Source organism: Delphinapterus leucas, chromosome 8, assembly GCF_059928025.1.
Source record: "Delphinapterus leucas isolate spDelLeu-1000000601 "Yukka" chromosome 8, BTC_Dleu_Yukka2, whole genome shotgun sequence".
Taxonomy (NCBI): Eukaryota; Metazoa; Chordata; class Mammalia; order Artiodactyla; family Monodontidae; genus Delphinapterus; species Delphinapterus leucas.
This window is the reverse complement of record NC_143136.1, coordinates 93,501,349-93,524,167: the sequence shown is the minus strand read 5'-3', so window position 1 is coordinate 93,524,167 and position 22,819 is coordinate 93,501,349. Positions and strand designations below refer to the sequence as shown.

At 36.1% G+C, this 22,819-nt stretch overlaps 1 protein-coding gene across 2 annotated transcripts in view; it reads right to left on the bottom strand.

Moving 5' to 3' along the window:
* The window catches only part of DARS1 (aspartyl-tRNA synthetase 1), a 66,661-nt gene that overhangs the window by 32,016 nt on the left and 11,826 nt on the right, over nucleotides 1-22,819 (bottom strand). For both annotated transcript variants that reach the window (XM_022569627.3, XM_022569628.3), the window contains exon 4: nucleotides 16,863-16,965. In XM_022569627.3, the coding sequence (XP_022425335.2) occupies nucleotides 16,863-16,965 (103 nt within the window). The remainder of the gene's footprint in view (nucleotides 1-16,862; nucleotides 16,966-22,819) is intronic.

Genomic DNA, 22,819 nt, shown 5'->3' with positions numbered 1-22,819 from the left:
TCCATATTATTTCTAGCAGCTATATACTATTAATAGAATAGCAGACTTAGATCTTGGTAAAATAAGTTTGTTCTAATATCTCTATCTCTATATCCTCATCTATATCTATCTATCCCTATTGTTGATGTGAATGAATTCAGAAGAAAAAACATTAAAACAAAATTAAAAAGAGTCAAATTTATGAAAAAGGGTCAGACTAGAACTTGTTAGTTAAAACTAGTAAAAGATTATGCGGTCTTTATGTGTATACGTGTGTGTATAATTAGACTCAATACAAGAGGTACTGGAATACTTGAAAAAGCTAACTGCCAATAGAAGGATAAAATTCCACTTTGTAGAAAAAGTCTAACATGATTTTAACTGACACTGTGTGTTAAGATGGCTTAATACTATATTGTGTATAGACTACAGCTTGACTGCTGCCATAAAAAGATCCTATTAAAGTCTGTTTTACATTTTGAAACAAATATGTCACTATGTCTTGTTATGTATAACAGGCAACTAAAAGCCTTCGGTTTTTATAGACCATATGGCAGGAAAAAAAAAAAAAAATCCATGGTGGAAGCTCCTGGGAGCTTCCTGGGAACTACTTTATAGTAGGAGAAATGGATGAAGTAAATTAAACATATCTTTTCAAGAGCTGAGTCAGCTATTTTTATTATTACCAACACCTCCCAAAACACACTGTCACAGCGTTTTTTTATACCTCTTTCATTTTCCAAACACCCTTTTACCCCCTGCATATAAGGAACCACTCCACAAATAAAATTAGTAGAGTCTTGATATTAAAAATGCCTTAATAAGCACAAAAGATTTTATGTCATCTATTAGGAACTGTCAACCGTTCAATTTCATTTGTTTACTTTGAACGTAAACTGCCTTTAGGAAAAAAAAATGTAAAAATCACCATTCTTTATATAAAGTATATTATAAAAATATTTTGAGTGGGCTATCAAGTTTGTGGGCTTTTTCAATTTTTAAACAAATGATATAATGAATGAATTACTGAAGCAATTATAAAACATGCAACTTGGGGCTTCCCTGGTGGCACAGTGGTTGAGAGTCCGCCTGCCGATGCAGGGGACACGGGTTCGAGCCCTGGTCTGGGAAGATCCCACATGCCGCGGAGCAACTAGGCCCGTGAGCCACAACTACTGAGCCTGTGCGTCTGGAGCCTGTGCTCCGCAACAAGAGAGGCCGCGACAGTGAGAGGCCCGCGCATGGCAATGAAGAGTGGCCCCCACTCGCCGCAACTAGAGAAAGCCCTCGCACAGAAATGAAGACCCAACACAGCCCAAAATAAATAAAATAAATTTTAAAAAAACAACAAAAAACCCCACGCCACTTGGGGAAAAAAAACAAACAGTACTCAGTTATCTGAAGGAATAAAATACCATCTTTCCAACATGAGTGCCATACGGTTTACTATTTAGAGCCTCCCTAATAACCACAGGGATACTTCTGTTATCTGCAGTTCTATCAATCTTGATTGTAAGTTTTCATGTCTATATTACATAAGAAGCGACAAACTAAACAAAAGTTTGTTGGAACTATTAGAAGTAGGCACAACTGTTATATTAAGTAACAGCTGACTGCTGAAGAATATATATTAAAAAACAAAGCAAAACAAAAACATGAAAGTGGCAAACAACACATTATAATCTAGCACAGTAATAGACGTTCACAATAGTGGCCTTGTGCCATTAAGAAAAAGGAAGAATGTAAAAAAACAGGCTTCAAAGATTCTGTTAAAGTTGTCAAAATAGTTTCAGTACTTGAAGGAAGTAAGCTTCACAGTCTAAAATAATGCACTACTGCGTACTGCCTTATTCTTTAATGTGGTATATCATCACATACACACTGCAAACCTACAGTGGGTATTATGCATTGTAAAGAGATTAAAAAAAAACAGATACACAAAATTTGACTATGAAACATTAGGGTTGATTTCTTATCAAATACAGCAGAATTTATCCATTTCTTATCAAATACAGCAGAATTTATCCAATACTGGCCTCTTCAAATTGACTACTCAAGGTAAGGACGTAGGGGTTATAAACACATTTCAAAATCAGCACTGCCTAAAACAATCTTAAAACAACTTATCTGGGATTACTTCTTGGTTTTGTCACACAAATCAGTTTTTGGGGGGCAAATCTCACTTATACCTATTGTTTACTATCCTTCAGAAATGCTGAAGATCATGACAGAACTCTAGGTGGGAAAGAAGAAGAGACTTAAAAAAAAAAAACCGAAAAGCTAAATGAATGGCATTAGAGGTCCAAGGAAGTAACATGTTTCAAAAAGGAGAGAATACTTAAATATATAAACTATAGGGTTAATAGACAGACATTAACCTCATATATACGCTTAATAATGACAGCTATAGATAGTTAATGTATCAACTATAGGGTTGAGCAGCTATCTACAAACATTTTTTTTTTTTTTTTTTTGCGGTACGCGGGCCTCTCACTGTCGTGGCCTCTCTCGTTGTGGAGCACAGGCTCCGGACGCGCAAGCTCAGCGGCCATGGCTCACGGGCCCAGCCGCTCCGCGGCATGTGGGATCTTCCCGGACCGGGGCACGAACCCGTGTCCCCTGCATCGGCAGGCGGACTCTCAACCACTGTGCCACCAGGGAAGCCATACAAACATTTTTGATAATTTGATTTACTTTACCAGTAAAAAAAATGGGGAGTATGCACCTCAATATGTATATATTTTATTTATTTTAAAATTATATACATGTAAATATTAGCTTTAGGCAAATATAAACTTGGGGAGAGATTCATAATTAGCAATAATGATCCATAATTAGCAATAGCAAATCCATACTTCACACAGTTTTCCTGATAATTTCTATCTAGCTAGGGGAGTACTGAAATCTTGTCAGATCTGATTGGATTATCATTAAAACACCACCACCACCACCACCACCACCACCACCACTTCATAATATGGCTGATACAAAGATCCCACACTGTAAGTGTCAGTGTTAACATTTTCTTGTTGTGCGTATGTTTTAAGTTTTATCTTCATTCTATAGTCTCTTGATAGAAATCCTTTGTCCATTTTCTGAGGGTCAGTCTGTTATTTTAATAAATATAATCCCCCCAAACCAGTTAGCCAGGCACAGTAAACTTCAATTGGCTACAATATGCTGAAAGTGAACCAGAGAGTTGGGGTACCAGTGTTAGCTCCTTTGTGTCACTGGAATCCTGCAGTCTTCCTTCAGAGGCCTCACATGCTATAGGTGACATGTGACCTTCTGAGATGCAATCCAAGTGATAGGCCCAGTGTTTATCTATAAATTAACTATTAGAAAAACTCAAATTTTTGCTTACACTTTTAGATCAAAAAGAAAGGAAGGAAAGGAAAGAAACAAGTTTAATTATTTTCTTTCCTTCAGTGGGTAATCTTGAGCAAATCACACTTTGGAGAACACTGGGATAGGGCATAAGAATCACAATGACTGAGAAAAGGCCGTTGGTGCGGGTAGCTGATTTATAGGTGAAAAGGAATTTAACAGTATGGGACTCTAGTCAAAGAGGTCACCATCTTGCATACAAATGGTAGAGAAACAGATCTGGGAAAGAAGTACTTCATCTATTTTTTTGTCACTGGGTCACAGTGGGAGGTTCTGACTCTGACAAGTCCTTTTGGAGAACAAAGAATAATCACCCCCAATTCACACTACCCCTCACCAGTGAGGGATGGAAAATGGCAAGGTTTGTTCTTATATTTTTAAGTTATTTTTTAAACAGTGTTTTCTAAACATTATTTCAAAAACTTATTTTTTTATTGTAAAAGAATATACTTTTTTATTGTTAACAATTCCAATGTTAAATAACGTGTAAATTTAAAATTTTAAGTTCCCCATCATATACCCAACCCCCTCTTCCTATAATCACTGTTTACCATACTCCTCCACATTTTTTCTCATTTGCAAAAAATATGGAATGCATCATAAATTTTGTGTCATTCTTCTACATTAGTTTTGTTCATGTTCTCCATATTTAAGGTTGAAGAAGCAGTTTTATTTTTACAGCTCAAACGAAATTGATCTTAATAGATACAAATACCTAAAGTATTATTATTCCCATGTCACTTTGGCAATTTCCTTTTATGTTCCAGTTCCTGTGTGAAGGTAGGTGCTACTAACAATTTATAGTTGAAAAAACTGAGACTCTGAAAGGTCAAGTAATTAGCCCAAGATCACACAGCTAGTAAGATCACGTACTGATTACTGCACTGGACAGTTCTGTTACAGACTCACAAATTAGCACCAAATTTTAAATACTCCAACATCAGCTCACTTTGAAATAATGCATTCTCATTTTTAGAAGCTCATGAGCTGCCAGATTCCTTTATAGCTTATGTGAAAGAAACTGAAAATAACAGCCCCTTCACAAATAGTTTTCAAAATGCCCAAGAATCATACTGCCTTCTCCGGTAACGCTGATGTATCTTGATGTTCTGTTGTTGCCAGCCTCAACATATATACATCAGAATCTTTGTATAAAAGAGAATAAAGTTATTACTTAAAGTTATATCTAGCTTAGAATAATTAATTCCATAAACTAGGAACTTTTTTTTTTAAACTAGGAACTTTTGACACCCGATTTTAGACCTACTTTTTTTTTTTTTTTTTTTTTTTTTTTGCGGTACGTGGGCCTCTCACTCTTGTGGCCTCTCCCGTTGCGGAGCACAGGCTCCAGACGCACAGGCTCAGCGGCCAGGGCTCACGGGCCTAGCCGCTCCGTGGCATGTGGGATCTTCCCGGACCGGGGCACGAACCCGTGTCCCCTGCATCGGCAGGCGGACTCTCAACCACTGTGCCACCAGGGAAGCCCCCTAGACCTACTTTTAAAGCACATATTTATCAAAGTTTTCAATACAAATGTTGAACTGGACAGGGCCAATATAGTTCTGTTTCTGATCCAATAGATTAAGTACCTCATTCCAACAAAGAGGTATAAACTATCTAGGTACAGTTGTTCAAAGAGCTGCAATCCAGAACACTATAATAACCTCGCCTATGTTCACCAACTTATCCACATGATGCTCAAGGGGTACCCAAATGCCCACCACCCTCTGGGCCTCAACTGTGGATGATATATACATATACTTCCATCATAGGACCTGTAACATGCCTCTGCATGCAGTTGTTTATTTTTGTCCTGTCCCCAAATTAAGTTCCTTATGTGATATACAGAGTCACTGAATACCCGAGCCTAGCATAGTGTCTAGACTGGAGCAGGTGCTAATAAAAGTTTTCTAAATCAATGAACCTTCTTCTGAGTATTATTTTGATATTTACAGTTCTAAAAATTAACGTATAAACTGAAAATTTAACCTACCAAGTAAGTAAAATAGTTATTTTCAGGTGAAAGATCTAGAAAGGAAAGAAAATAAACTTGTATGTAGCTAGGTGACTCATTAAAGAATGAGAAACATACTTGTGACTCACAAGCTACCAATAAATAACCTAACCACAATGACTAATATGAAGAAAAAGAAAATAAAATACATACATATACAAATATTACAGCCTGAGTAAGCCTTTTATTCAGAATCCGAACATCGCTATGCTAGGGGTGGGAGGTGTTACATAAGCACGAATAGCAAAATTCAGTTTTTAACACCTGCACTTCAAACGAACTGTAGCCTTTTACAACACTTTAATTTTAAACTTAAAAACCTGCGTTTACATTCACTATAGTGAATACAGTTTACATTCACTATAGTCCTTAATAGCAGTCAATACAAAAAGGCCTACAGGGCCACCTTTAAAAAAACTTGTCTTGGGCTTCCCTGGTGGCGCAGTGGTTGAGAGTCCGCCTGCCGATGCAGGGGACATGGGTTCATGCCCGGGTCCGGGAAGATCCCACATGCCGCGGAGCGAGTAGGCCCGTGAGCCATGGACGCTGAGCCTGTGCGTCCAGAGCCTGTGCTCCATAATGGGAGAGGCCACAACAGTTAGAGGCCCGCGTACTGCAAAAAAAAAAAAAAAAAAACTTGTCTTTTCAAGGCTCAACCATAACTAAAACAAACTACTCTGCTCATTATTTTTAAATGGCACTAAATAAACAATAATTTTAAAAGGAAAAAAGGGATGACTTCTTGCCTCAGCTCAAACACCAGCTACTAAACATTAGAACATTAATGTCAACATAAGATGGGGATCCAGAAACACTGGCCTGGATAGGTATCCCATCTTCCTGCTTCCAGACAAATTTCATTTAAAGACCTCAAACCATTTCGGATACACAATTAAGAATCCGCTCTTAAAGATCTCTAGGGAATGAGATGTGCCAACCTTCCCATGTAACTCATTTAGTTGTTTCATTTCTGTATGCATTTAACCATAAGAAAATTGATCTTTCCAACAAACTGATTAAAATAATGTGTTGAAAAGTCCTGTGGCACTTAAATCCAATTAGTGAGTCAACTTTTCGGATTAGTATTTTGATGAATTGGATATTCCTAGGAAAGATAATTTTGGGAAAACTGACCCCATATTAAGCTTTAATGTAGCTCTTAAGGAAAATACTAAAAAGCTAGAAACTGCTAGTGGTACAATCTAGTCAGTAAGGGAAAGATAAACACCTCAGATTTAATATCTAAAGTAAATGCTAAGATAGTTATCTATTTAAGATATTAAAAGTGACCTCATAGTTTGCCTCTTAAATGATTAGGAAACCCCAGCTGGAACTATCTGATTTGATATTTTTAATAGTGGAGTCCTTGCTTTTTTCCACCTGGTATATGGCCAGAGGGAATAGAGTTAAATGTAGGGCCTCATGGAATTAACATATAAATACCATTATTTCTCCCACTTTTTTGTGTAGGAGTTCACATGTTTTAAATGTCCAGCCTCTTTGGGTTGCCCTTCAAGACGGAAATACCTTGAGAATAAATAAACAGTCCTTAGGCACTCCCCTAGCACTAAAGATAATTACAAGCATTTAATATAAAAAAAGATCTAAGACAGTATGAAAATTAAATGAGGATTAGAAATGGCCTTTTCCTCATGAACGTATTTCTAGCTATGCTGTTTCCTAAGCCAAAGATTCTAGCAGAATGGTTAGTTGGCTTACTAACTAAACTGCTAGCCTCCCAAAGTGAATGTGTTACTAAATATTCATTTGAATTATCTCATGTTTCACTGATCCTCAAATTTCTAAAGCAAGCTAAAAACATCTGTAAGAATTTTTGCTTTATTTAATAAGTAATAGAAGCCACTAGCATTTATATGTTGCTGTTCATATGCTGGTTTTTTTTTTTTTTTTTTTTTTTGCTGTATGCGGGCCTCTCACTGTTGTGGCCTCTCCCGTTGCAGAGCACAGGCTCCAGACGCGCAGGCTCAGCGGCCATGGCTCACGGGGCCAGCCGCTCCGTGGCATGTGGGATCTTCCCGGACCGGGGCACGAACCCGTGTCCCCTGCATCGGCAGGCGGACTCTCAACCAGTGCGCCACCAGGGAAGCCCCCATATGCTGTTTTTAATCATAATAGAAGGCTGATAATACGTTAAGCAATGAAACTCACAGAATTTTCCAAATTTTTATTTTCTTATTATAATTATACTCAGAAACTAAGGGATAAAGAGGAATGAGATCCTGAAGAGTTCAGTGAAACAATGAAAAGAGGTGGCCTATAAACCTCTATTTTCATTACAAAAGTGGAATATATTCTACTGGTCCCAGCTGAGGAATAAAAATCAACTGTTCTGCCACAAATACACAATACACTCTTTAAGCTTGGTGTTAGATTATGGGATCAAGAGTATATGGGGCAGGGAGTTAGTAGGGCATCCGCAGGGCAAAAGAAACAAAGAGACAGAGAACAGTGGATAAGGATGCAGTGAGAGTAGTTGTAGGAATGGAACTGGCGTTGTGTGAGGTCAAAAGGGGACAGAAAAAACTAGGAGAAAATGGGGAGATTGATAAAAAAAATACAAGCCTTGATGAGGTCCAACAGAAGATTAGGAGGCATTAGAGGTAGAAAGGTGGAAATTATGGTTAGAGAGAATGACTACTAGAGCTTAAAACGAAATTCTAAGGGGCAAAATCCAAGCTGTGGCCACAGGAGTGAGCTGTCAAAGTGAAGCAATGGTGAAGACAGGGGAGGAGAAGTAAGGAATTTTAAGGCCAACTTGTTCCATATAGTCACTTGAGAACATTTAGAATGAGAGGATGACTCGGAAGAGGAGGAGCAGAATCCTATCACCAGAAAAATAAAATGGTTTCAGTAAAACAACCTATTTCAATCTTTGGGCTTTTCATGAACTCAAAAGGTTGGAACTTCTCTCCAATTTACTCAACATAGTAAGCAAGTTTAGGAGATACTACAGCTGTCTATCCAAATCCCTCTCCCCTTCTTCACTGCTAACAGAACCCCACCCCTGTTCAGTATCCACACTTTCCCTGGCCAAGTGCTCTAAGGGAAGCTAAGCCCATCCAGCTCCAGAGAGTGAATTGTGTTTAGTCCCAGCGCATCCTGGGAATTTACTCCAGATTGATGGTGTCTTTTCCACAGTTTCTCAAACTAGAAACTCTGAAGTCATTTTCCACCTCTTTCTTTTCCTCACCTCCACACATAAGCAGTCAGCAAACAGATAAGACTCTTATACTTGGACCCACTCACTGCACAAGCATCATTATCTCTTTTAAGAGTATAGTTTTGCATTAACACTTGTTTTGAAAATGTGAATTAATTCCAACACAATTGATATATTAGGTATCAATTTGAGCATAATGAGAATTTTGTGTTTGCCTATACCAGATTTCACCTGTGAGAAACACTAGGTCAATGCAGACAACTGTACTCAGGTGAACTTAGCCACACAGGAATACATAAAACACACACACCTCAAACATCTACCTGCGTTACAAGCCACACCCATCCCCATCTGGTGGTCCAACTTTCCTTCCAATTTCAGACAGCCTTCCTTGTACCACTCGATAATAATTTCCAAGCTGCAACTCTTCTGATATCCACTTCCACTCAGAAACAGTATGTCTTTGTAAAGATAAAGTGAGAGATTTATTGTATTCATGTATTTCTCCACCATTCAATATGTATAAAACTATTCTACGTTTTTAATAAAATTAGGTTCTTTTTATAAAACTATGTCACTGATGAAGGTTGTTTTTGTTTTTGGCTGCACCGTGTGGCACGCGGGATCTTAGTTCCCCGACCAGGGATCAAACCCATGTCACCTGAATTGGGAGTGCAGAGTCTTAACCACTGGACCTCCAGGTAAGTCCCTGAACTTTTTGACTGTTGTGCTATTTACCTATTTTCTGCACAAACCTTAAGGTTTTTATTTCATACTTTTGGATAGCACAGTATTTTTTTAGGAATGCATTTATTACAATAACAGAACTGACTGAATATTAGCACCACTCTACAAAAAGTTAACCCAAAAGGACACCCATACCTCAATGTCTAAAATCTCCTCCTTTGCTGACAACAGAGCAATTCTAGCAGATAGAAGTTTAGTTTGTACAAGTGTGTTACAAAGAGCGTGATATGTTAAGGAACAGTATCAGTTATCCATACAGCCAAGCTCTTTCATTTCCTTCCTGAGTCCAGAATCTTGGTAAAGGATAAATTCCTATTTTAAATTCTGAGTGTGGTCTTATTTCCACATCACTTGCATACACCACACAGCTGCTTTGTTGAGTGACTTTGTGTTTTACTTCTCACAGCAAGAGCGATAAGAATATGTATAAGATGCGCTGTGTGGCAGTGCTGATGATGATAAGGAAAAGGCAACAGATTAAGCAAAAGAAGATGTAAACTTGCCTAGTGAGTTTTAGGTTTCATATTTATAATTATAACTATCAAATATTTTTATATTAAAATTATTCAAGAAAAATAACTGTCTTTGCAAACATGAAACTCTCTACTTTCTAACTACCTTCCCCCCACCCCACTGTTTTTATTGCATGCTTTTTAACAATGGGGTGATTCCTTAGGAAGGCAACTACTGCTTTATGCTAGAGGAGACAAGCTCATTAGCATTACTGATGGTTAGAAAAACATTTCATTCCTTCTTTGGAACTGTTTTTAGCATCAATTTATGACAACACAAAAATCTTTTTTTATTACTTTGTTATCAGCTATACTTTTTAAAACCAAAATTATTATTTTTCACCAGTTTTCGTTCTCAAAAACTTGGGGACAGTATTTAAAAGTCATTATCACACTCAAGAAAAAAAATAGCTATCTACTCCTTGAGGATATATACCAGAATAAACTGCACACTCTAGAAAAGATACTTTTGAGGCAAAAAGCAACAGGGTTTCCCTTTCCCAGTCACCAACGTATTTCAATGACATTAAGGTTGTATTCTAAGTGAGCTACATATAATGTGGAGGGCTTTGAACTAATATCCTTATGTAATCTTAGAGAGGCAGGATGACACAGAAGCATGAGCCTAGAGTCAAAGAGACCTTAGTATTTTAAGTATCAACGTTCTTATCTGTAAAAAATCAATAGACAAGAAAAAAAAAAAAAAGACAAAATGGTATCCACACCTCACAGTACTGCTATGAGGACCAAGGGGGAAAATGCAAGTATGGCACTCTGCAGCTCCATACTTAGTATACAGTAATAGTTAGCTATTATTGCTGCTACTGTTACAATCAAATCTGTTATTTCCCCTGTACATGAGATAGGGAAGCTACTGGTGACCACTGCACTGAACCTTTACTGGGGTGCACCCCATAAATATAAAAATTCATGGTAGATACTGGAAAGCTTGGCAAGATAAAGTAAGGGCAATCATCATACTAAATTTTAATTGTAGATTAAGTTTCTTAAATACTAAAAATAATTATTTCACATGCAATAAAAGTCCAAGTGTAGGCGTGTATGGGGGAGCTTTTTTCCATGGCCTTTCATTTAAAAAATATAAGGCACCTTCTACAGGGGTCACTGAAGAGTACCCCATCATAATTTATATAATCTACTCAATATACACAAGATAATGATGGGAGGTTAGCAGCATACGCTTTGTATGAATAGTGTTTTTACCTTTTATTTTACATTGTTTTAGGCACCACAGTTTTAAGCCCCTCAAAGTGCTCTTTTATACTAGATTGTCACAATAAAGGCCTAAAATACGTAAGAAATCCTATTCTATATTGATATATGCTGACTGTTATTATTAATAGTACAGATAAACTTGAGAGTTGGTGAAAGCTAGGTGATGACCAAAATTATAATTTTAGGCAGTCAATAGCTCATATATTTCAAAATGATTTCCATTTGATTCTTATTTACCCCCTTCTCCTCTCCCCCTCAAAAATAAATAATGGTGAAAAAGACATATTCTAAGCTTTTCTTTCTCGTATTTACATATTCTAATAGCAACAAAAACTATTAAAATTTAAACACTTACAGAAACTTGAGTATTAAAAGTTTTCAGCAAAACTGGCAACAAATTTATTAGGCTTCTGGTTGTCAGAAATAATCTGTTGAATATTACTGTACTCAATGAGAAATAAGCTCCACAGATCTACACAGCTACCCATATTCAAATTAATAATTTTAAAATCCTGGGCAAGGTATAATAAAAGATTAGTTGAAAAGAGGACAGGCTATAAAGTTGCTACATACTAGTTTTTCAAGTAACGTACCAACATAAAATGCTTTGATGATATAAACTAACAATTCATTGAGGCAAAGAACTCAAAATGCCCAAACATGAGAAACCATATATTTGCCAGTTAAATCAAAACAGCACCCGTCAAACATCAATTGTGTAAATATTTTTTGAAATAATAAACCACCTTTTCACAATAAAAATCTGTATTCCAATTCCGAGACAGGCACAAACTTGGTTTATATGTCAAGTAACTTCTTTCAATTACAGTGAATTAGTGCCACACCTAATCTCAGACTTTAATATTTCCCAGGCAAGTAGAAATAAAAATGTTCAAAGAAGGGTCTTAACTGTAGAGAATGAAGAAAGACTAACATACAGTAAACAATTTATGAAGTCATGTGCCTAGTCAGTGAGGAGCTGAGTCTCTGGGCCACTCTTACATTCCATTGCCCATTGGCACGTTGTAGAAGTTAAAGGTTTAAATCATCCTAGCAGTTCTATGATGACTTATTTTGTGAATCCAGTTTTCTTCACCAAAACCCCAAGAATTTTAAGTTCAAAATAAGCTTGATAAGTATTAAGCACAACTAAATATGGCATAGATCAGTGGCCTCTCTTGGCAATATCAGGGACCCTCAGTAAACACTTAAATTAGTTTTATCATGTTACTTAAATACCTACAAGTATAAAACTAGTAGAAATAAATGCCTTTTGGTTATAGCCCTTAACTTGAAATCAAAGCGAATTTTTACAGTCTTTTTTTTTTTCTGGGCCATGCTGCTCAGCTTGTGGGATCTTAGTTCCCAGACCAGGGATAGAACCCGGGCTCATGGCAGTGAAAGTGTGGAGTCCTAACCAATGGACAGCCAGGGAACTCTCCTCAAAGCAAATTTTTAAAGAAAATTGAAACAAATATTAAAAACAACAAAATTCAAATTAACAATATTAATTTAAGGTTTGTTAAAACTAAATTGCTGACAGTTGGTTTACTGTATAAAGCTGTAGCCTCATATCCAGTTCTAGATTTAATTTTCTGTATTTTTATTTTAATACTAGTAATATGAAGAATGCTTGTTCATAATTCCACAAAACATTAGCTTTGAAGTTGACTCAGGATAATTTGGCCTCATAATTAACCAAAGTTCTGCAAAGAGCAACCAAGAATGACAATTTAAATAAAATATCAGTTGATAATTTTATAAAACTATCTTATTCCAGTGAAAGTTAATAATGTAGTATTGTTAATTGAAATTTGAATCAAATGGGTATCTAATCTGATAAATTCTAGAACTGGAAATAGAAACATTTTTCCTTATATGGAAACTATTGTACTATTAGTTATATGCTGCCCCTATACAGATGAAAATAGGATTCAATAAATATGCTTGAGCGGCACAGGCTTTAAAGTTCATAATACTTCTTAACTACCAAGTACCACCTAGTAACCCAACTTGTCAGCATGTCGCTATTCAAACTACAGTGAAATCTTCATTTGTACAGAACATGGATATCATCGGCTTCAGTTGGCATGAACACAATTTACACAGCAGTTCTCTGCTGTAAGTTAGCCTATAAAATGATATGGCATAGTATCCTTATGTAACTTTAAGATAATCACCAAAATGTACACTAAAATTTTAAAAAATATAGAAAACTTCCAGTCTCCCAAGAACACATTTGTGGACCCCAGAGAAATGAAAAGAGAAACCAATCAGTGAGGATCATGAAGAACATGGGCTTAATAAGCTAAGTGACAAAGAATGAGGATTTAATGAATAAAACTAAAGCCTTTAAAATAAGAAGTAAAATTAGAAAAGAGGTCATTGTAGACATGGAGACTGTCCAATCTGAAGCATGTATATTGAGAAATAGTGGGAAATAACAGGGGGAACCACCACATAGAATTAATATTGAACATGGTTGGAAATAGGAAGCCATTAAAGATTTTAGATAAAAATAGCACTTAGAAAGAAACTTCTGCCAAGTATGGACTTTTTTTTTTTTTTTTCAGTACGCGTGCCTCTCACTGTTGTGGCCTCTGAGCACAGGCTCCGGACGCACAGGCTCAGCGTCCATGGCTCACGGGCCTAGCCGCTCCGCGGCATGTGGGATCTTCCTGGACTGGGGTACGAACCCGTGTCCCCTGCATCGGCAGGTGGACTCTCAACCACTGCGCCACCAGGGAAGCCCAAGTATGGACTTTTTAAGAAAAGGATTTTGAAGGATGAAGAAAAAAACCAACACATCTTTTTCCTAAAAGTTCTGAAAGTTCTTTATATTTATATTACAGTTTCACTTGATTTATTATTATTTATAAATAGAACAGGTAATTTTCAAAGTAAAATTTTTCTGTTCTTGATTTTCTTCTTTAAAAATTGGTACTTTGAATATAAGATCATACTACTGCCTTTCTATCAGAAAGGACATGTGCTTTAGACTTGTTACCAAGGAAGATCAGGATTTCTGAACTACCTTAGAAGTATAGCAAAATCACATAAAGACAAGCTGACTGACATACCAGAAGCAACAAATCATGTTCCTAAGAAAATTATCTTATCAACCAGCCACAAATATTAAAAACTCATCATTTTTCACCATAGGGAGTCATGAGAATTTTCCTTTTTCACAAGGTAGCAAAAACTATTAACACATTTATTGTTAATAACTCAGGATAGATACCTTAACATATGAGTAGTGCCGGAAGTTAAATAATTGTAACTTAAGTTCCACATGTTAAACCTATTGTATAAAATTGGGTCCATTCGCCTGTATATAACCAGTCAAAGGCTTTATAATATGCAACAGCTCTATTATGAAACCATCTTTTCCCACACATTACTAATTATATAAAGTCCAGTTTTTTAAATGGACTAAAAATAGCTACATGTTCTTTGCTTTAAAAAAGAAATCAAAGTCACAACTTAATTGTTAAACCTGAATTAAGATTAAAATCAGATCTCAGGAATCCCCTGGCAGTCCAGTGGTTAGGACTCAGCTCTTTCACTGCCGGGGCCTGGGTTCAACCCCTCGTTGGGGAGCTAAGATCCTGCACGCCCAGTGACGCAGCCAAAAACAAAAACAAAACAAAGAGATTAAAATCAGATCTAGATCTTGATTGAGTTCCATCCACTTCAAGATTATGAAATCCAGGTTAAATTATCTAAATTCTTCCCTTATTCTAAAAAAAAGATCACGCATACACTATCCCTTTTAGATAAAAGCCTTTCTTTAACATATATTATAAGGGCATTAGTGAACTAAGTTCTGTGTGCAAGTATCTTTTCCAGATGGTAAGCTTTGGTTGACATCTGATATGGTCAATTGCTGTCAGTCAAGTCCCAGGAGTTTCTGAGAAGATCCAAAATAAGAAATAACTATTTGTGGACTACTTTAACGTGTCTGCCTCTAGAGATATCAAATGAATTGACTGTTCTCTTGATAGTAGAATGCCTCTTAGTGATTAAGGGTAAATGGGATTTCCAAAAGGCTTTCAGACGATAATCCTTTACGAATGTAATACGGAGGTTATAATGCAGTTTAACAAAAAAATATATTCTATATGAAACTATCAGTTACATATATTAGTTTTCAGAACCAATTTAATATATAAAAGACAGAAGCCATAAAGTTTGTTGACTCGAAGTTGACTTTTCCCCAGTATTTTCCAGTATATTAAATATAATTTAACATATATGTCTGTGGTATTCAGGGGCTCTCTGTGTAGACAAAGTTTATTTCTAGGGACCACATTTACTATGTCCCACTTCATAGGATACAGATTGACCTGAAAAGGCTAGGTGACAAATGCAACCCACAAGCATATACCCTTAAGGACTAGGTATTAAAACAGCAAACCTAATCACCAAATGATACAGGTAGAAGAGATGAAAGTGACAGTCTCTGGGCAGCAGGACTGGGAGATAGGGAGAGGTAGGGCTAGTGGTACTGAGACCTCTGAGCACATCAGTAAATTGATGTAATTAATGGCACTGGAGTCTTTAAACCAGAGGGCAGGTATTGCTATGATACAATAAAACTAAATTGGATAAATAAATCTGTTAACCAAAACCAGTTGCTAAGCATCCATTATATGTAAACCACTGTGCTGAGGGAGTCAGGGAAGGCCCAACCATAAATTAAGATATTAAATTAGATGAGTTTTTAGTCTCCTTCTAGTTCTAAAATTGATAATTCTATCTATATTAACTCGTCTTTGAAAGCGTATATATATATATATATATAAAAATATATATAACAGAGATAAAAATCAGTAGAAAATAGGGAGGGTGGGAGGGAGATGCAAGAGGGAGGAGATACAGGGATATATGTATACATATAGCTGATTCACTTTGTGATACAGCAGAAACTAACACACCATTGTAAAGCAATTATACTCCACTAAAGATGTTAAAAAAATCAATAGAAAAAATGTAACATTTACTCAACTGAATTTCTTTTAAAAAATATTTATGCCTATGAAGTACTCTACTACTTAAAATTTTCCATTTTTCTGAGTCTTCTTTGATCATTATCATGGAAATAAAATTTCAATTGAGAAAAACATGTAAACAAAACTAGCCACATCACCAACTCTTATTACCTTAGAGCTCCAGCAGGCACAACCACTACACTATCTCTGTATCCTGCCCCTTGTAAATTGAACAAAACAATGAGCTTCTATAGGAACCCTGAGCCAGACAATAATACTTTTATGAGGGAAAAAAAAGCAAACTTTACTTTTTTTTTTTTTAAACCTTTTTGGTGTCAAAGTTAAAAGCTGTAACATGTTAGCGCATTTGTTTTACTTCTTCAGGATGGAATAATTTGCAAAATCACATTCTTTTATTTTAAACACTTCTATTATTTAGTTAGAAAACTTGTTGCTTAATATGCAAATCTCAAACTAGGGGAGGGAGGGAGGAAATGAAGCTCAACAAACACAACAAAATAAAGTTGCTTTGCAGTGTTGACGCTGCCAGGCTTTTTGTAACTCTACTTGAAAGTAAATGTGACTTGTCTGTAGAGAGTGCTGCTTCAGCAGTTCCAAATGAATTTCAAGTCTGTGCTCCATATTTTCTCTTTTAGAACTTTAATGTATTCAGCAACACTGAACTGACAATTTAAATAACTACATTTTTAAACAAAGGAAGCGTTGATGTTAATGCATGAAAATGGTCCAAAGCCCTGGGAGCCCCGGTTCCCACCACTGTTTATTCTGACAACAGGATATAATTGCTTACTTACTTGGCAGCAAATTTAACCATCTGCTTGCTTGCGTGGTCTCCCACGGCTGCAAGAGCCTGGACATTAAACTGCTGCTGACGTAGGACTAAGAAGCACTGCTTCCCTGAAGAAGACAGAAAGTACGTAAGGGTATTAAGGACGTGCTACTTCAGGTTTTACAAAGAAGAAAAATGCTTCTCTACTTTATAATTGGGCCCAAATTTACTATCCCCAACAGGGACATACACATAGGTATCTGGCTTTGACAGCCAAAATTCCCATACTCAGTTAACAAGCTTTAAAGAAACCCAAGTTTTTCCTACGCTTTTAAAATGCTTGTTATGAGGATGTAGGCAAAGCACCGATTTCAAAAAATATTATCAACCAAGAAAATTATTTTGTCATTGTATGGACTTATTAAACAAATTTCAAGTAACTTCAGATCACTTTCAACATTCATTCAATAGCTAGTATATTCTACAGGCAAAGGTACTATGCTAACCATCATAAGAGCCTCAATGATGCAACCATAAAAGTAGTAATAAAGTGCTTAGTCACAAGAACATAAACATTCTACGGGGGTGGTTCATTTTATTTCCTACCAAAGTACATTTCAAAGAGCATTTAGAATAACAGGCTAGCTTATTTCCTGTTCTATTTTTCTCATTTTTCCTTTATCGTCTTCCTAATTCTTCATCCTTTATAATAGTTCCACTTTTTTTTTTACTCCAAGTAGTTTTTTTTTTTAATTTTTAAAAAATTCTTATGTTTTTGGCTGTGTTGGGTCTTCGTTGCTGCGCAGGGGCTTTCTCTAGTTGCAGCAAGCGGGGACTACTCTTCGTTGCGGTGCGCGGGCTTCTCATTGTGGTGGCTTCTCTTGTTGTGCAGCACGGGCTCTAGGCACGCGGACTTCAGTAGTTGTGGTACACGGGCTCAGTAGTTGTGGCTCGTGGGCTCTAGAGCGCAGGCTCAGTAGTTGTGGCACACAGGCTTAGCTGCTCCGCAGCATGTGGGATCTTCCCAGACCAGGGCTCGAACCTGTGTCCCCTGCACTGGCAGGCGGATTCTTAACCACTGCACCACCAGGGAAGCCCTACTCCAAGTAGTTTACTTTGTCTATAAAAGATCATTCTCTTTATGCCCTATAACTAGTTTAATTTCTACATAATACTGGGCCTCTTGACTCCCCCTCCTTTCATAAGCAACTGTCATTCCTTATTCTTATCCTTTTGAAAAATAATATTCATAACAGATCCAGTCACTCACCATCTTTGTGACAGGGCTTTTCTCCAAAGTATATCCTTTTTAAAAGTCTCTGATCAAGTTTTAGGAAACTACTTCCTCATAAAACACGTTAAATCTTTTCCAGACCACTTTTTTCATCAGATTGTCTTTCAAAACGTCAAAAGGTTTTGTTGTTTAAACTGAGAATTATTTTTACACTGAGAATTAGCTTTGCCTCCCCTGGTCCCACCAAAAAAAAGCAAAAACGTAAGCAAACTTATAGTTAATACTTTCAACATACAGTTTTGAAATGCAAATTTGAGAGCAACTGTGAGGTTAAAAAAAGGTTGCAAACAGAGTGCCAAGATAGACACAATCTATGGACTTCCAAGTCATATATGATTGACATATTTTTACCACTAAATAGATTTTATTTTCCCTTTCCTTTGGAGTATGATCCAGTCGCTAAGTAAAATCTTAAAAAAGAAAGTTACACGAACTGAACAAGTTCACAGGGATTTTAAGATGCTGAATGGATAGAGAAATCGGCAAATGAATCAAATGACATTATCTCAAGAACTACTGAAACCACAGCCAGATATTAGCCCACTTAGAACAGAATGTTAGCATGAAATGGAAGGTAACGTGCATGATTTAGTAAGTACTTTAGCTGCTCTAATAGTGCAGACAGAGGAAGCACTGACCTGGCTGCACTACAAAGCAATCTTGTGATGAACTCCAGTGCTACACAAAGAACTTGAGAGAGAATGGAGGGCTCTATAGTACTTATAAAGGGTGAGCACAGGAAAATATCTTTAGGTCAGCACTAAGGGGTGACATTTAGTATAAGGGTTTGGTAAAGAGTAAAATCTTTTTAATCAAAAGACATAGGATCATATCCTATCATTTCCTATGAAGGGGCCTATTGGAAAATATTAAACTAATTATGTCTCAGTTCTTCATCTGCAAAATGGGAGAAAATAACAGTATATTACTCATGGGATTTTCTTGAGTTTTCATTTATAATCTTGAAGATTATATAAGTAATAAGTTTAGAGTTGTGACAGGTACCCAATTAATGTTAACTGTGAATTAATGTTATTAATATTAATCGTTATTACTATTACTAATAGCACCACTGCCACTGCCACCTACTTATCTGAAGACTGATGACCATTTCTGTTTCACAGCTGAATTACTATGTCCAAAAACTATGGTGGGTGCTGGGAACACAAAGTAAATATTTGTGACACTCATGATAGACTATTACGTGAAAATAGTGATAAACCCATACAAAGAGTACAATCATAAATTTTTATAAGAAAGATATTAAAATTGACTGTGTAAGAAAAAACCATCAAAATGTGAAGTTGATGGTATAGGAAGAAAAACACCAAAATGTGGCTACTAATGGATGGGGAAATCACAGGGAATTATTCTGTTCTTCATATTTTCTGAACATTCTACAATAACCATGTACTACTTTCCAAATCAGAAAAACTATTTTTTAAGAGAACAATACAATCAAAGAGGTAGGTACAAAAGAAACGTAAGGGTTGAAAGAAATCGTGGCCATGTTCCAGATTCAACACAAGCAGTGAGTAGAACCTGGGAAGTTCAAGAAGCTAAACATAGAAGCAAATGCACTCGTAAGACCTGACATGCCTGCTAGGGAAAAGAAATCATGAAATCAATGGTTATGGGTAAAATAAAGTAAAGAATGTTCACTGTTCTCTTTTAGTGTTTAATGTGTTTATTGTATGTAATTCTAAGAATTAAACCTTATTTTTTAAAAAAGCCAATAGATGGGAGGAAAAGGGTAGAGAGGTGAGACCTCAGCATATCATATTATAAACCTACAGTAAGTAAAAATGTACAGAAACAGCCAGATTAATGCAGCATAAGAAAGAAGTGAGAACAGACCCTATTAGAGCAAAGAGATTCTAATTCTAGATGGCATTCAGGAGATAAACTAAAAAACTGAGTAAAAACTGGAACTGAATATCAAACTGTACAATAGAAAAGGGGAGGACTTTCTAAGTAGAGCAAAAAAACCACTCTGGGAAAAATATATGTAATTGCTGAATGACACATAACCTATATGAGTCAATATCTTTAATACATAAAGATCTTAAAGATGTATGAGTAAAGAACACTGAGATCCCAATAGATAAATGGGTAATGGACTAGAACAAATACTCTAAAAGAAAAAGAAAAAAACCTAGTAAGTAAACATAAGGAGAAAAATATTACTGGAAACGAAAGTAATGCAAGTTGAAGCAAACAATGATGATGACACATTATACCACTCATACTAGTAAAGATTTAAAAATATACAATATCATACAATGCTTGGGAGAATTAAGTGAAAACCGTTCCTTCATAACTTGTTGACAACAAGGTAAACTTGTACAATGCTTTCAGAGATCAATTTGGCAGTGGGCATTAAAAATGGGCTTAAAATGTTCTCTGATTCAAGAAATACATTTCTTAGAATATATGTTAAGGAAATTAAGTATGGAAAGTCTTAATGACAAAGATGTTCATAAAAGAACTATTTAAATAAAAGAACTGAGGTTCTATTATTACTCTCTATTTATGTAGTCTTCACTACTGCAACAGATGTGAACTCTAGTGCTATGGTCCCAAGTTTTCCGTGTTCAAAGCACTTCTAAATACTAGAACCTTGAGATTTCTCTGGTGGCACAGTGATTAAGAATCCACCTGCCAATGCAGGGGACATGGGTTCGAGCCCTGGTCCGGGAAGATGCCGTGGAGCAACTAAGCCCGTATGCCACAACTACTGAACCTGTGCTCTAGAGCCCGTGCACCTAGAGCCGGTGCTCCGTAACAAGAGAAGCCACCGCAGTGAGTAGCCCCCACTCACCACAACTAGAGAAAGCCTGTGCGCAGCAATGAAGATCCAATGCAGCCAAAAATAAATAAATTTATTAAGAATAAATAAATAAATACTAGAACCTCGATGGTACACTCAGAAAGACTTTTAAAAGACTTAAAAAATTAGTACTGGTTTCCTGGTAAACAGAGCTGTCCACTCAGACTACCTCTTATCAAGTATTTTTGACACCAAGTTCTTGAAAGGTGTTAGTAAACAAAATTGTTCTTTGTCTCTGGTTGGTGATACACTGCAATTCAATGTCTTGCAAGGCATTTTCTTACAGACATTGGTGAGTGATAACAAGGGGCAATGTGTGTGTGTGTGTGTGTGAGTGAGAGAGAGAGAGAGAGAGAGAGAGACATCCCTTTTATGTAAATTTAAAAAACAAAGGATATGCTATTTGAAAATGCACTTTTTTCCTGAAAGAATACACAAGAAACAACAGTGGCTATTTTGGGGGGAAACAGATTGTGATCTGACAGACGAGCTAGATTTGTGAGACTTCTATTTGTCCTCTTTTTTTTAAATTGAAGCATAGTTGATTTACAACAAATTTCAGGTGTACAGCAAACTGATTCAGTTATATGTATATATTTTCAGATTATTTTCTATTACAGGTTATATACAAGATATTGACTATTGTTTCCTGTGCTATACAGTAAATTCTTGTTTATCTATTTTATATATAGTAGTGTGTATCTGTTAATCCCATGCTCCTAATTTATCCCTCCTCTCATTTCCCCTTTCGTAACTGTTAAGTTTGTTTTCTATGTCTGTGAGTCTGTTTCTGTTTTGTAAATAAATTCATTTGTATTATTTTTTAGATTCCACATATAAGTGACATAATATTTGTCTTTCTCTGACTTCACTTAGTATGATAACCTCTAGGCCCATCCATGTTGCAGCAAATGGCAATACTTTATTCTTTTTTTATGGCTGAGTACTATTTCATTGTGTGCATGTGTGTGTGTGTGTGTGTGTATTGATATATATATATGTATGGCACATCTTCTTTACCCATTCATCTGCTGATGGACACTTACGTTGCTTCTATGTCTCGGCTACTGTAAACAGTGCTGCTATGAACATCGGGGTGCATGTATCTTTACAAATTAGTTTTCATCTTTTCTGGATATATGTCCAGGAGTGGGATTGCTGGATCATAATGTAGCTCTATTTTTCATTTTATATCTTTCTATATATAGGAAGTTAATTTTTACTATAGCCATATATTGTTTTTTATTCTAAGAAGCAATTATGTAATTTCTCAGTTTAGCAAAGAGTTCTCACTGCTTAAGTTAGTAAAGGAATTTTATAAGACACGTTAATCAACTGCTACGTATTATTCATCTTTCTTCATGGAACTCCCCAATCAGGAGAGAGTTTATAGAAAAGAAATGAAACTTAATGTTTAAAACAGCTGAATGAATTCACTGCTTAGGTATCTTAAATTTAAATCCTTAGCAGTTAAAAATTTGTGTTGCATTTTGAGTCAAGTTTTTAAAGAGGCAGTTTATTTCTTAAATTTACGCAAGAGGTCTGTTTTAGAAAAATGTAAAGTTGGAAACCTTCCTTTACAGCACCAGGTGCAATCTTTATTTCTAAGCTGAAGAACAAACATGGTAGGTTGCCAGAACAAAAAAGTTTACTCTCATCTCCATTTTGGTGATGGCTCAGTAAGGAAGTAAGCCTTGGTGGGAGAACTAGTTATCAAAGATGTGAGGCAATCTTATGTTTTCATCTCTTCCTACTGTCTTTTAGCTTGCCAAGCTCCTGAATTTATTATTTAGATAATGTACCTTCACTTCCTAATAACCAAGATTAACATTTTCCTTCATCGCTTATGTTAATCAGT